Here is a 14,989-nt window from a genome sequence, read left to right as displayed (position 1 = left end):
CAGCTAACTCCTCTCTGATCCATTCTTTTACACAACGTGATCGTCACCCTTGTTTTTACAATCCATCAGAAATAAATGAAGGAAAAAACGGCTGCGGGATTCAAAGCAATGTATTATTTATAAGTTTCTATTTTTTTCAAGCAAATAATCTCAAACCGTTTTTGAGGCTGGTAGATCTGCACATTTAGAGTGGCTGCTAAGGTCAGGAGATGGCCGGCTGGATGTGTGAACAGTGTATGCGGAGTGTATCGTGTAAACTGAAACAACACTAGGCAGCCACTCTCAAGGCCTCGGGTTTTCCCTCCCGGCATTGTAACACTGTTTCCCCTGACAAACTGACATGTCGGCACCGAACAGTAGCAGGACATAATAAGGGCTTGCCAAGTGACTGACAAGTATCATGAGGGCTTAAGCGCCCATGCCTGCGCCCCCATCTACACCCCCCTCCCTGGCACAGGGGCAGTCACCAGTCAGGGACAGCCTTCCTGAGCCAGAGCAATGGGGATTCCCTAGGATAACGCCCCTGTGCCCAGTGCCAAGATTGCAGCCCCCTGTAGATCCTTATGTAACAAACCAGCTGTCTCCATCAGTTCACTGACCCACATTCATAACCCTAACCCTGGAGGCAAAGCAGACTCCCACGGTTTCTCACAACAGCCCCTGCTCCACCTCTTAATTGTTCAGTCCCCTCTGGCCAGTACTTATTACTTAACTGATGGTCAGAGATGAAAAGAAGAGAGACGGCAAATCAGAAATAAAATTGAGTCAATGACTCCACTACTGGAAGTGGAAAACGATCATTAGGAGTCCTCCACCCACGGCTAAATGCTCTCCTTCACAAATCACGTCAATTAATGTCATCGGTTATGAAGAATCCTCTGTGTGTCATACCACATGGAGGGAGGACAGATGCTAATAAGTGAACATACTTAACGGAGGAGGTGGGAGACATGGGATTCCCTCTGTTCTTCTTGTCTTAGTGTGCATACTGCGCACATGGTCGTGAAGGCCAATGACAATACAGCAGGTAAAATAATAGAAAGACACATTCAAAACCAAATACAGGTGCCTCCATCCATTTTCTGTACACCCTTGTCCCTAGTGGGGTGCCTAGGGACAAGGGTGCATCTCCAGCGGGTGCATCTTGTTAGGATATAATTGAAAAGTTAATTTGATTCAGCAGCTTTATTCTAAAAGTAGAACTTGGGTAATTTATCAATTATCAAACGGATATATTTCAAAAGTTTATTTCTGCAAATTTGATCTAAGAAGAAACTATGTATGAGTTTGTAGGCTGGCATTTTTTACCGTCTGTACCATGACTCAAGACATCCATAGTCATCCCTGTACCAAAGTGTTCTGTAACATCTTGTTTTAATGGTTACTGCCCAGCCACACTCACTCCTGTCTTTAAGAAGTGCTCCAAAAGGCTGGCGATGACACATCGGAAGCAAACCATCAATGCAGCTGAAGACTCACAATATTATGTATACAGATGGAACTGATTCACACCGACTCCATCCTGATCCACAAGGCCCACTCTCATGCAGAGAATAAGGACTCCTATGTGAGGCTGAACTTCAGTTCTGCATTTAACACCATTTTCCCATCAGAAACTGGTGTCCAAGTTGGCTAAACGAGAAGTACCCAATGCGTTTAGAGTGACTTAACAAAAGCAATGCCACAGTAGTTGTCCATTTTCTTGATATACGGTAGGTGGTGCGCTTAAAGTAAAGACTCCAGCTGCACTCCATATCTGGTGAAATTGCCACAAACCCTTAAATTTGAGCTTTGCACCTTTTCCTTCCACTCAGCTTTCCAGTAATATGTTTCTTATCCATACTCTGTGAACAACCAGCGTCTTTTGAAAAGATAGTCTTTGGCTTTCCAAAGCATAATAAAGACTCTCTTCTGGACAAATGTCAAGTAAGCGGTCACCGCTATGATTGTGTTATTTATAAAAAGTCTTTCTTTCAAAAGTGTTGAATAATAAAATTTTGTGGCAAATTAAATTTTTGAATTTCACTAAGAGAACACTATAATTAAATGATAAACCTATATGAGTTTCAGGTTTTGAATTGAATCATTAAAAATAATGTATCTTTTTAATGATCTGAGATGTGTGTGTAAAACATGAGTTACCTTTATTTCTCAACATTCAATCCCATCGCTCTCTTCATATGAGCAGTTATTCTCCCAAGAACTGACCCTTCAAATGAAACATTTGATTATCTAAGAGTGAATTCCTTAATCAAATTTCCCTTGAATAGATTTTGCAGGAGAGAGGAAGTGCGACAACGGGACTTAAACTCATCAGATTAAGGATGGGTGGATCCGCTAACTGCAATTGCTTCAAAATTGGGGTGGTGGGCAGTGGGGTGGGGGGTCAGACTATTTGTATTTTTTTCTTTTATTACAAACATTATATTTGAAACATTCTGTTTTAACAATGTGATGACGGTTTACTGAAAATTACCCAAATGTGACTTGGGTGTAGCACAGATACAAAAAAAAGTTCATCTGTTCTGAGATTTCTTTTCCCAAAACTTTAAACATCAAACACACCTCAGTCTAATGTGCTTGGACTGTTTGCTGACAAAGCTGTCAAAACTTCAAACAGCAGAGACTGGCAGCTCCACTTGTTCACCGGCGCCGCGCTTGAAAGTCTCCAACCGCCCCGATCTCCCCTCAAATCATCAACTGTGACCCGAGTAGAACAGACAGGGAGACACGCCTCCTGCGAGCTGCTGTGCTGTTCATCTGAGTGCTGCTTCGCACCTTCCCACTGACTTCAGACAGTGGAAAAGTTATTTTAGAACAAGAACGAAAACAAAAGCTCTGCAGCACAAACAAGACTGACTTCTGAGAGACAAACAAACAAAGATATGGTAATGATATCAACAATAATTAATGTTCAAATTGAACCGTTCGTTCATGTGTACTGACACCGCTGATTGGGGATTTCAGGTTTACCAACACACAGCCAGGCGGACTCATGCAGGTGTGCGTGGGAGCCAGTAATACTCGTCTTGACCTGGTGGGCATTAGCACAGCCGCAGACTCGCTCACTAACCTCATTAACATTTTCTTTGTTGGGTTCATGCACTCGAACAAAAACTGCCCACCAAAAATAACTCCAAATGATGCAACAAAACCTTACAATTGTGAGAACAGACAAAACAAGTCCACTGATGTGTCTGATCCACAACGTTTCTTTCATCAAGGGAAAGAAAGACTTGTTGTGGTTACTATGAGAGGAAATGAGGAGTTTGAATGTCTTGCTGTAATCTTCAGTAACAAAACGTTAGAATTTACAGTGTTTTAGGATATCGTTGTAGATCACATTTCTGCGATCTAAAGATGCAGAGTGATTACCACGGGAAGACTCCTCTTCAGTGAGTGATATCTTTGTGTGAGGAGGCTGCTCAAATAACATGAACTGGTAACGGTGGAAACCAGTCTTCTGCGGCGGCGTCGGTGGATGGTAATCTGCAAAACAAAGAACCAGAATCATGAGAGCTGGCAATGCTGAGCTGCTGTATCGAATATAAGTCATTAAAAACCCTGGCATGGATTGCCTTTTTTTTTTAGATGGCATTACACTAATAGCAGCCGTATATCCATAAAACTCTGACCCTGAATTGTGTGCAATTTTCTCGTACTCGTGTTTTGGCTAATGGCCGTGTAAATATTCTCATATACATGTACGTGCATTTAAGAGATGTTGCCTGACTAATTTATTTTAAAACACAAAATAATAAGTTGAAACTAAATCTGCTTTAAAGAATGGTTAAGAAAAAAAAGGAGCAGCAAAAAGCTTAAGCATATGTATTTAAAAATAATAATAGTTAGTTTATGACTGTCAAACGTCCTGTTACTACAAATAAAATCACCAACCAGTTTATCATTCAAAAATAATGTAGAAGCATTAAAAAAGGAGACATGATTTCTGTGACTTTTGCAATTATTTGTTTAATTTAAATAATTAGGATGTAATGAATGCTGCATATACGTACAGAGACAGTTGCAGGAATGCTAGAGCTGCAGCTCAAAAGTGTACTTCATTTATTTTTCTGATTTAGTTAAAATAAACTTTAACTGATATAAAAGAAATGACACAACGAAACACATTGATATATTTTTCAAACAAAAAGGGAGTGGTAAGCTAATTATTTTGTTCTTGGTTGTGTGTGCACACGTTTTCTCTGTCCTGATTGCTTGTTTTTTTATTTTTAAAAACCAGTTTGAAGTAAATCAAATCAAGTGGGTTTTTTTTCTTTTACAATTAAAACCCCAGATATGCTTACTAAAAATGTTAATATTACAATTGATTGAATAGAAAACACAATTTTACTTCAGATATGTTAACCTACAGCTGATTCCATGTTCTGTTCAGAAGATGCTCTCAGGAAACTCAGTGGAACACCTGCAGATACCATGGCACACCAAATTATCACTCACTGTGGAAATGTCACACTGGACATCAAGCAACATGGATGGACTTTGTGAATGTCCCTCAAACTCCTGAGAGAATTTCACTTCACAATCGTTTCAAAGCATTGGTTTTTTGCCAATTTTTTTTTTTTCTTTTATATGATTTTTGTTCTTCTTGGCATTTTTCTTTTTTAACAATTATTAATTTATTTTTGGTCATTTTGCATTGCCGTGTTTACTGTTTCATGGTTATTCTTGTTTATTATTTGTTAAGGTTATTGTACACAACTTTGGTAAGCTATGTCTTTTCAAACATGTACAAATAGTCTTGAACTGATTTCCACTAAGCCTTCTTTCTTCCACTTAACTTTCCTTTTATATCATTAGATATATAATTCTGTGAATAGCCAGCTTCCTTCTTGAGGGTCATCATTCAGGCAGAGGTTGTCAATGACTGTCAAGTCAGCAGTCTTCCCCGTGATTGTGTAGACCAGAAACTGAGCTAGAATCTCATCTAGGGTATTTATGAACTGTAACCCACAAAATTCATTAATAGAAGCTTTAGATAATCTGTTTCCTTTTTTTTTTTTACTTGAATAACTGAAACAGATTAATTTTTCCAGTCTTACCAGTAAGAGTCATGCCTTGCATTTCTCCTTTCTCCAGTGAGTAGCCCTGGTAAAGCAAGTACATAGTCAGTCAGGTAAATCACAAACAAAAAGTGTTCCTGCAAACTAATACTTAGCTGCTAAATGGTGTTAAATGTTGTTTGGAATTTATAAATCTATTTACTCGAAGCTCTTCTGAAGGATAGCGTCACAATTTTTTTGGTTAATTTAAGTGAAACACACAAGAGATGTTGTTAAATCAATGTCTAAAAATTAAGGAACAAACTGCAGACAAAAGACAGTTTCCAAGCACATTAAACTAGTGAGAGGATTTCCAATTTCCCATATTATTAATTGTATATTAATCTCCTGTTGCCTAGAAACAGACATCTTATTACCATATCGGAAGCTAATCATATCAGGTAAATTTCATAAGCCTTTTAGATTTTTTTTTTACCATCTATATGTCATGTTGAACTCCCTTTTTCTCAGGAAACACACAGAGAGTAAGGCTGTTCACACAGCAAAAATTACACACAGACACGTTTGTTTAATAAACTTGGGTATTTACTACATGATGGCTGCATCCTTGAGTGGGAGGAAAATGACTAAATATGTTGTCTGTGAAATGGCCCCAAACCCACTTGAAGCAAGAATGGAAGTCCCCATCACAAACGAGGAGTGTGTGGTCTGAGCACCTATTAGTGTCCTCGTTTCTCTGCACACAGGCTCCCCCTACAGGGGAACCAAGGTGGTGTGTTACTAGACAGCAATCTGGGACAAAAGATGGACTATAGAGGAATGCTTCCCTCATTTTTCTTCCATTTAAATTGACATTTTGATTTACTTGATGACTTCAGATTAAATGGAACATAGCTTATATTGAGAACAGAAAAAATATTTAGCTTCTCTTAAAGTAGATGGACTAGACAAACTAATATTACAGTATAAACAGAACAGCAATGTTGACTTTATCATTTTGGTAATGGAGCAACCATGTTTATTTATAATTTTTTTTAGGATTAATTATTTTGCATATTTGTACAGACAAATACATACACAAATTGAAACATTTCACCTGGAAAATTTATATTTCATTCATTTTTATTGTATGATTTCTAATCACATTTTGTACAGAAGACAAAAATATGATTTTGGCAGATATGAAGATACTCATCACATCATGACACATGCTGAAACCTTGTATTAAGAAACATACAGTTGTAATTCAGTTACTTCCAAATCTGTTGGCCTTATAACTTTGATCAACATCAGCGCAGCTCAAATCAGCCTGCAAGTGTTACTGAGGATTTCATCAGTACTCAAGCATGTGCCCCTCATTGTGCTCCATCTTATCTATAATCCCATAACGGCTGTTGAGGATGTTTCACAGAAAGTATTAAGTGTTTACTCCGACTGATACAATTCAGAAGATTAGCTTCAGCTGTGAGTATCTTCATCCACAGATCAGTGCGAAAAAAATAGCTTTATTTAGAAACAGCAAGAGTCCTGCAGCCTGCAGGATCCAAACCCATTGCCATAGCAACAGGTAGTCAACATTTTCCCACATCTTAATGCTCAGCTCTCGCTCGTTTTCCTTGGCACCCCTTGGCCTTTTAATTTCAGTAAAGAACACGGAGTTTAAATAACAGCAAATGAATACAACATTGAATTTCTGCCAATTAATAGAAGACAAATCTATAGCAGGCAGCAGAAATACATCTTTACTTATTCTGATAATCATAAGACTTCAAAACAAATTGCAGAAAATGTTGCATTTTATTTATGTTTAGCCAAGCTTGATTTGAGAGTGACGGACTATGTAAGACATTGTGATTTCATGGGCGACGGTCTCTGGGGTCTTCGCTGTGGGGTGTAATATTCCCAGAGTCTGATAAAAATCTACTGATTTGTTGTTTATATTTAAAACAAATGTTTTCATTTTTCATTCATGACTCAGGTATATGGATATAATGTGTGTGTATAAATTTTAGGCTCAAAATGCATCAATGTAAGGCAAGGCCATTAATTAAAATTCATACTTAAAAAATGATTACCTATGTTGTCAGTCATGCAGACTATTTGACTTTAATTAAATGTGTTGTGTTCTTTGTCTTAAATAAAACTGATTTTATACATGTAAAAAAAATAAAGAGGCAAAACAAACAAATGGGCACTAAAATAACCCAGGTCTCAAGGCAGAAAAGTTAAATACAGATGCCTTAATTTTACATGTCAATAAAAACAAAGAAAAACTGGCTGAAACATTCTCACTCCATCTTCTTTTCATTGTATTCACTGTTTGATTATTTCATGTTAAACCCAGACACACCCAGACATAAATGGGGGTGGGAGGAATTTTCCTCTAAAATGAACAACAGAGGTTTTTTGCCAGTTGGAGGAAGTTGAAGATAATCTTTTTAAGTGATCTTTATGGGTCTATTGTGTAAAAAAAAAAAACAAAAACAAAAAAAAAAACACCCTAAAACTAAGCAAGCAATTATGGAAAACAGAAGGGAAGACCTCTGGCCCAACACCAAGCCAGCTCATCATATTCTGCAGTTTCAGAGACTTTATTCATTAGTTCAGACATTTTTTTTGTTTTGGCACCCAAAAAAATCTGCTATGCATAGTATGCCCCAGATGATTTGTACTTTAAAATGATGTGCAAACCATGTCTTCCCATGACAACATCTGACGACAATAATGCTGAACGACTGAATATCCCTTCAGCAATCAGTGAGAAAAGTGAAAAGGTTTCATTTCATACATACCAAAAAAACAAAGTAAGCAAAGTAGTCTTTTCAATTTCAAATCCTGCACAACATTTTTTTTTATTTTTGCAGCTACATCTATTTCCAAACTCACTCCTGCCAGGCTGTTAAATTGATCCTGTTTGAGATTCAAGAATATCTACCGCTGGACTTGTACCAAAAGCAAAACACCATCCTGGAATATCTCAAAAGGGTTGAAAACAAAAGTTGTGAAGCAGTGTGTCTCAGGCCTTGGACACTGTAGGGCAGGTTCAGGTCTTATATTCACATTCATTGTTTTACACGCAGCAGTCTGCTGCCAAAATATGTGATAAGCAGCGAAAGCATCAATGTTCTGTAAATTGGACTATACCAATAAACTGTTCAATACGACTTACTGTAAAACACTGTGATTTGAGTGAATAAATGAATATATGGCAAACACATGACAAATATCTTTCTGAGAACATCGTAGTTGTCTTACAATTCAAGGTTGTAGAAATGATTTCAGTTTCCTCCAGTCACATGTTGATGTGCCCCTGGTTGCCTATTGAGTTGTGTATTGGCGTATAAATTTGTGCATTTGTGAATGTAAATTGGTGAATGTGCATGTAGTGTAAAACATTTGAGTGGTCAGTAGGACTGGAAAGGAGCTATATAAATTCAAAACATTTACATGGATTTAATCATGTTTTAAATGTAGAGCAAATTCACCTATTTATCATTTGTTTTGTATAGCATATCTAAAATATTTAAAGAAGATGTAGCTTGAGAAACTGAAATACTCAGACACAATGCTAATTGACACTCTATTGACTAGTGTTTGGAAAGGAGCCAATCCAAGAGTGCCATTTGTTTTTTTCTTAGTGCTCATTGGTTGTGCTCCCAGGAGCAGAGATAAGGAAGTTGATGTTAGCTTCATGCAATACTGCCAATACAGTTGTTTCAAAGTCCGCCTTAATGCATATTACAGTATGTGCTACACCTATTAAAATAGAGAGGGTCTCCTGTATTTCATGATCTCAGCTCTTCGCAGGTGATTGTGGTCCCTAACCCCTGCAGATACCAAGACTCCACTACCAGGATGAAGGGTACAAAAATACAGGGGTGGAGAACATTACATTTAAAAAAATGTTACAGTCTAGTTTTATTTGTTATGATTTTATCCTTAATGATCTCGACATTAAAATTCTGTCAATTTTACACACTCAAAGTGCACCCAAGTGTTTAAAAGCCACATTGATCAAAATGTAGGTTGGACTGTTGTGACTTGCAGCGGACCTCAAGCTTTTTATCCACTGAACTGACTGCAAACAGAGAGTCTACTTAGTGTGGCAAGAGAATAAATAATGTTATAATTGGGTTGTTTCTGCAACGATTAATAATGCTTGCTGCTGATTCTCTGGCACTGGCATGTACATTCGGTATATGTGGCATCTCAGAGTTTTGCCACTGATTTTAAACATGTGATCAAACGTGATCAGAGGGGGTTAGCTTAACAAACTGTAAGTTTGCATCGCCACTGGAAAAACTGGGATCCAGTTGCTCTACTTTCACCATTAAAAAAGCGGCTACGCGGGGCTCAACACACTACATAAGGAAGCATGTTCATTTGGAAATTGCCTTCGAGATGACAAAGCTCTTGCAAGCTGTTGTACATCTGACCCAGACCTCTGAGCCGCTTGAGATGAGCAATCATGGAAAACAGTACCATAGAGTCAAATATGAAAGAGACCATTACAAAAAAAAAAGAGATTGAATCTATGCTTCGTGGGTTATTTTAAAGATTTTCTTTTCCCAAAAGATCTATTTCTTAGTCTATATTCTGTTTTGTGTAGGTGCAGCCTGTTCATATACCACTGTTGTGTCTCCAGCTGTGGTGTTACACACATTTCATCCTGCCTCTGTTGCTCATTGCGGCAAAGCTTGCTTTTATGTCTTACTGACTGTTTCACACTCTGACTTGAACAAAAGTAAAAGATCTCAAACAACCTACACAATATGAGCAATGAATAACGCTGAAAGTCTAGAAAAAGCTACATGGCAAGCCTTTTCTTGTGGGTCACGTAACATCCTGACACTGTATTCATGAGCGGTTTCAGGACCAATACTTATAATACATCAGATATAATGAGTAAGATTTCTAGGAACATAAAATATGACAGGCGTAAATTATGAGGCATGAACAGCTAGTCTTTGGGTGGCTAGCAAGGTAATGTCTCTTCCTGTATGAAAATAAACTAAATACGTTACATGACTTGGTAAAAAGCCTCAATCCAAGGCCGGAGGATGAGTGGTGTGTTTGTATAATGTGTCAACATAACTTCCGTTAGGAATCCTCCGACACGAGCCAGTAGGTAGGAGTCCACGAAGAGGCGGTGGGTGGGTGCAGGGGTGCGATTTCAGCAGGAATACCCACTTGCCCAAGAACCCTTCTCTTTCTTTGTGTGGGTGCGTGCTTCCCTTTGTCAGCAAGAGTTACTCATGCACCTCCTTGAATATCCACCACTTCTCCCTCCCTTGCTTAGCCTGTAAACCCACACCTACGACAATCAGCACCCACGTTCTTCTAATGCAGTTCTCAGAGCATCATTCTCCCTTTTACTTGCAGTCAGGCTAACAGACGGGGAGAGAGAGCATGACAGATGGTGTTCACAGCTCTATTTCTGAGGCTGGACTTGTACTGCCACAGCCACCCCCCCACTACCCACCCCCCATCGCCTATTCCGCTCAAGCCAAGTGCTTATGACTACCTCCTCTTCTTCCTCGCTGCAATCAGCCCATTCATTTGCAGGGTTATTGTGAATTAATAGTCTGTGTACTGAGAAGAAACCTCGGGGCATGTGGGTTAAACACTGATGATGACAGAGAGAAATCGTGGGACTTTCTTTTAATGATAAAATGACAAAGTGAAGTTTTATTATCATAAATTTACAAACACAACATGCTAGTCGAAACTGCCTAAAGATATTCACAACTTCTTCAACTGAAAACGTGTGATTGAATGTCATTTCTCTGTCATGTTACAACTGAGTGCACTTAGAGCACACGACTTTCTAGTCTCATCTCTTCAGCTTCTCATTGTGATATCTACACACATCCATACGTTTAACAGCCTTTCAGAGGTGTTCAATGATATCCTTGTGGTTCTGCTTAAATTCAAGCCCACAAACACAGAATGCTACAGAAAACTACCCAGTTATGAGAATCGTCACCAGGTTCACAATTTCTTAAGTACAGCTCATCCACTGATGTAGAGTCACAGAAGGGTAATATTATAACAGGTGTTATTAGAGCTGGTAACAACTAAAGGAGTTTCAAAGTCGACAGCTAGTATGTACTTGCAAAGAGTATGTATGATGTTCCTGACAGCTTTTCAGACTGTCACGTGTCTGTGGGTATTATGGGTTGCAGTCCCAGAAACGTCAATAATTGTTGGCTATCACACTCCATGTGCCATAAATTGATGGATTGCATGCAAATAATTGTAACTTGTGAAAGTATTCTTACTCCTTGAACTTTCTGTCTCATCTTGTCGCATATTTCATCACAACCTTAATGTTTGCCACAGGGATTTTTGTAAAAGCCGAACATAACATATATCATGTATGAAGTCGGAGTAGGATTTTCCGACTTTATATATAGTTTTTATTTGTTTTAATTGTTTTTCTTATGTTTAATGTACCGTTTGTTTTATGGGACTACAGATGGAAATGATCATTTTGCTAAATCCACTATATTTAAGACAACACTGTACATTTATAAATGTGCACTGTCACACTTGGAAAAAAATTAATCAATCATTCAATCAATCAATCAAATTTGTAAAGTACTCTGCTGGGCTCCACTTTATTCGGGCTGCTTTGTAGGTGTTTCCACTACTGTTTTTGTTAGCTTAGTACCCACTTTTTTTTAGGTATTATGAGTAGGGCTGATTAGGTACTCCATGGTAAATAACTACCGCCATCTTCTAAATTAATAAATACTGTTCTTCTTCCTGCCACATCCACAGCATCCGCAGCATTTGAAATCTCAGAATAATCCCAACCAGGCTAAAAAACAGCAACAGCACAGCTCTCTCTTCTTCTGTGGTCTCAGAAAAATGAAGACTCATGTTGCACAGTTATGAAGCTCAACACATACTGTAAGATGTGTGGAGGTGTGGCTCCACACATCTTCCCCAGCTGCATGCGGTATAGGGTTCGGGGAAACACAACTTCCAAGAAGAGCGGAGCAAAGCAGCCAAAGTAGAGCCAGTGGAAAGGGGCATTAGAGAACATTAGTTACAAACAGCATCATGAAGACCAAGAAACACAGCAGGCAGGTAAGGGAGAAAGTTGTGTATAAATCTTAAGCAGGGTTAGTTTCTAACACAATATTCCAAGCTTTGAACATCACACAGAGGTCTGTTCTATTGCACGTCTGAAAATGGAAAGACGGAGGCAGAACTGTCAAAGATACCTGTCTTTCTTGCTACACAGACATGAGCACATCTTCCAAATCCTGTTGTCCCTTCATTGGTTCCTTTTGAAAATGTCAGCCTATAAATGCCTAAGTAGTTTTGCTCCTCCATACCTTCCTAATTTACTTCAGCCTAATCCTCCTTCACAGGCCTTTAGATTAGCCTGTTGCTTTTAGTTGACTTGAAGAGGGTGAATATTTATGTCAATATGTAAAAATCACATATTTTATGTGAAACATGATGCCTCTACTCTAATGCACCTAAAAGTGTTCTATCAGGTTGAAGTCAAGCCTTTGCGCATCCTAATTATTATTTAGATTTGCTGACTATTGATAAATCTGCATTCTATGACTCTGAATGCATTTTGAATAGTACATCGCTCCTAGATTTTTCTCACAAGCTTCATCCATTTTTAAATTCCTGAAACGGCTCAAAAGGATCTACCCATCTGAGTAGGATAGAGAACTCTATGGGAGATCAGCGGGGTGCGGTAAAATGGTCTGAACAGGAGAGAGAGAAAATTGGTGGGGGAAGTCACCCTTGATTTGCTTCAATGGATCAACAAATTAACCCACTTAACAATAGCCTGCTGGACTAATGGGTTCACAACAGAAACTCATTTGGCTTTGGTAATGAACCCAAGTTGGAAACATAAACAGTCCAGTTATTAACTCTCCAGTCATCATTGAAATCATTTGACACACCAAACCTACAATCCTTTGGTCGTGTTAATCAGCAGGAAGGGACACTATCACTGGAATCACTCACTAAAGAAAGTAGCTACCAGACTCATTATCTCAACCATATATTCAGACTAATTTACATTCATGCAACACACCGTAACAAAGACTTTGAGCTGGTTTGGCCAGCTCATTCTCAGAGAGCAGATTGGACCCAACAGGGCAGAGAAACGACCAAAGTGAGAGCAACCTACTAAACTAATTTTTATCTAACTTCGGTGCTGGTCCTTTTAGAGTGTGTGCGTGTAGGGGTGTAAGGGAGTATGGGTGCTGATGAGTCTGTACTTTAGTACTGTTGAGGGAAGCCCAAGCCTGAGTTCCCAAGGTAACAGTCTGTTTGAGAGGGGGCTGGCTGACTCATTTGAAGGGAATCCTGGAACCTGAACAAGGCTGCCCACTCGCCCCACCCCCAGCTTCATCAGCACAACAAGCAAACAAGGCGCTGACATGTCCCCAAATAGGGCTTCCCACTAACGGGGGTGGCAGTGGAAAATCCCTGCCTGAGTATGTCGTCGTTGCAACACACACACCCACCCGCACGCACACGCCTGCACACACACACATCTTTACCATGGCTGCAGAGGTTTCTGCCTGCAAGACGAGAAATCCACAGAGATTGAAAGTAAGATGGTGTGTACAAACACATGCTAGATTTTGATTAACACATACAGGGATGGCAGAGATGTGAGGGGGCAGGAGAGGAAGTTTAAGCTTATTAAACTGTCGTGACAGAATTAAAATAATATGAGGTGTGAACATTGACACAAAGTAAATGAGCATCAATATCTTGTGGGTGTGTGCATGACGTAGAGGAAGGAGAGAAGGAGAGGAGGATGTGGAAGGAGTAGGTGGACAAGAGAACGAACTCTTTGCCTACTCAATTAATCTAATTATTAAGAAATTAAAGGGAATCAACAGGCGTGTAATTGAGCACTTAAGTGTTTCAAGGTGAGTCTGTTCCCTTGACTTTGAAAGGACGGTGGTGTTGTCGAATCCTTTTGTGAAAGATCCTGACTTTTGGAACTAACTAACGAACCACTGTATATTTACTTAATACAGTGGCTCACAAAAGTATTCAAACCTTTTTTTATAACTTTGTCACATTTTGTCATCTTACAACCACAGACTTCAATGACTGCATTCAAGATTTAACGTGAAACCCCCCCCCCCACAAAGAGGCACCTAATGGTGACGTGAAATAGTATGATACATGGGTTTTTGACTTTTTATTTTAAAAATCTACAAAGTGTGGCGTACATGTGTAGAACCACTTTCTACTGCTACTGCAGCTGCAAGTATTTTGCAGGATCACTTTACCAGCTTCATAAATCTGTGCAATGATTATTTTCCCATTCTTTCTGCAAAATAGCTTAGGCTCCATCCCGTGTGAAAATATTTCTGAAGTGTTGTCAAAGATGTTCAACTTAACATGGATTTGGTCTTTTTGTTTGTTGAGCTTTTCCATCACATCAATAGAGTCTGAAGTTCAACCTAGGCCCCACAACATAATGCTGCCACCACCATATGTGACTCACAGGGTTGTTTGCTTATAGGTGTCAGTATTGTTTTTTCTCTTTAAATAGCATTTTGCACATGGCCAAAAGGTTCAGTGGGATGGTGCCACTACCACCACAGGCAAGTTCAGTTTTGACTTCATCTGACCTGAGCACTTTCTTCCACATGTTTGCTGTGTCCCTTGCATGGCTTGCGGCAAAGTTTAAGTGGTATTCTTCTTGCCACTCTTCAGTAAGGCCAGATTTGTGCAATACACCACTTACATTTCTGTCAACAGAATCATGCAAGTAGTTTACCATGGACCTCTTTGACTGCTTGATGCTTTGTTTGCTCGCCTTGTAAGTTCTTGACAAGGTTTGCAGTGGTGAAATACTCTTTCCTTATTGTGATGATGATTTGAAGTGTGCTTACTGGGATGTTAAGTGCTTGAGATTTTGTTTTAATTAAGACTACTTCATGCTCCGTGGGAACTATTTT

The 14,989-nt window shown here is 39.0% G+C and overlaps 1 protein-coding gene across 2 annotated transcripts in view; it reads right to left on the bottom strand.

Moving 5' to 3' along the window:
- The window catches only part of pebp4 (phosphatidylethanolamine binding protein 4), a 62,400-nt gene that overhangs the window by 9,749 nt on the left and 37,662 nt on the right, over positions 1-14,989 (bottom strand). For both annotated transcript variants that reach the window (XM_032578374.1, XM_032578375.1), the window contains 2 exons: positions 5,064-5,109; positions 3,376-3,489 (listed from right to left, as the gene is read on the bottom strand). In XM_032578374.1, the coding sequence (XP_032434265.1) occupies positions 3,376-3,489; positions 5,064-5,109 (160 nt within the window). The remainder of the gene's footprint in view (positions 1-3,375; positions 3,490-5,063; positions 5,110-14,989) is intronic.

The sequence above is a fragment of the Xiphophorus hellerii genome, chromosome 12 (assembly GCF_003331165.1).
Source record: "Xiphophorus hellerii strain 12219 chromosome 12, Xiphophorus_hellerii-4.1, whole genome shotgun sequence".
In the NCBI taxonomy this organism is placed as follows: Eukaryota; Metazoa; Chordata; class Actinopteri; order Cyprinodontiformes; family Poeciliidae; genus Xiphophorus; species Xiphophorus hellerii.
Note: the sequence above shows the minus strand (reverse complement) of the source record. Positions and strands in the feature narration are given on the sequence as shown.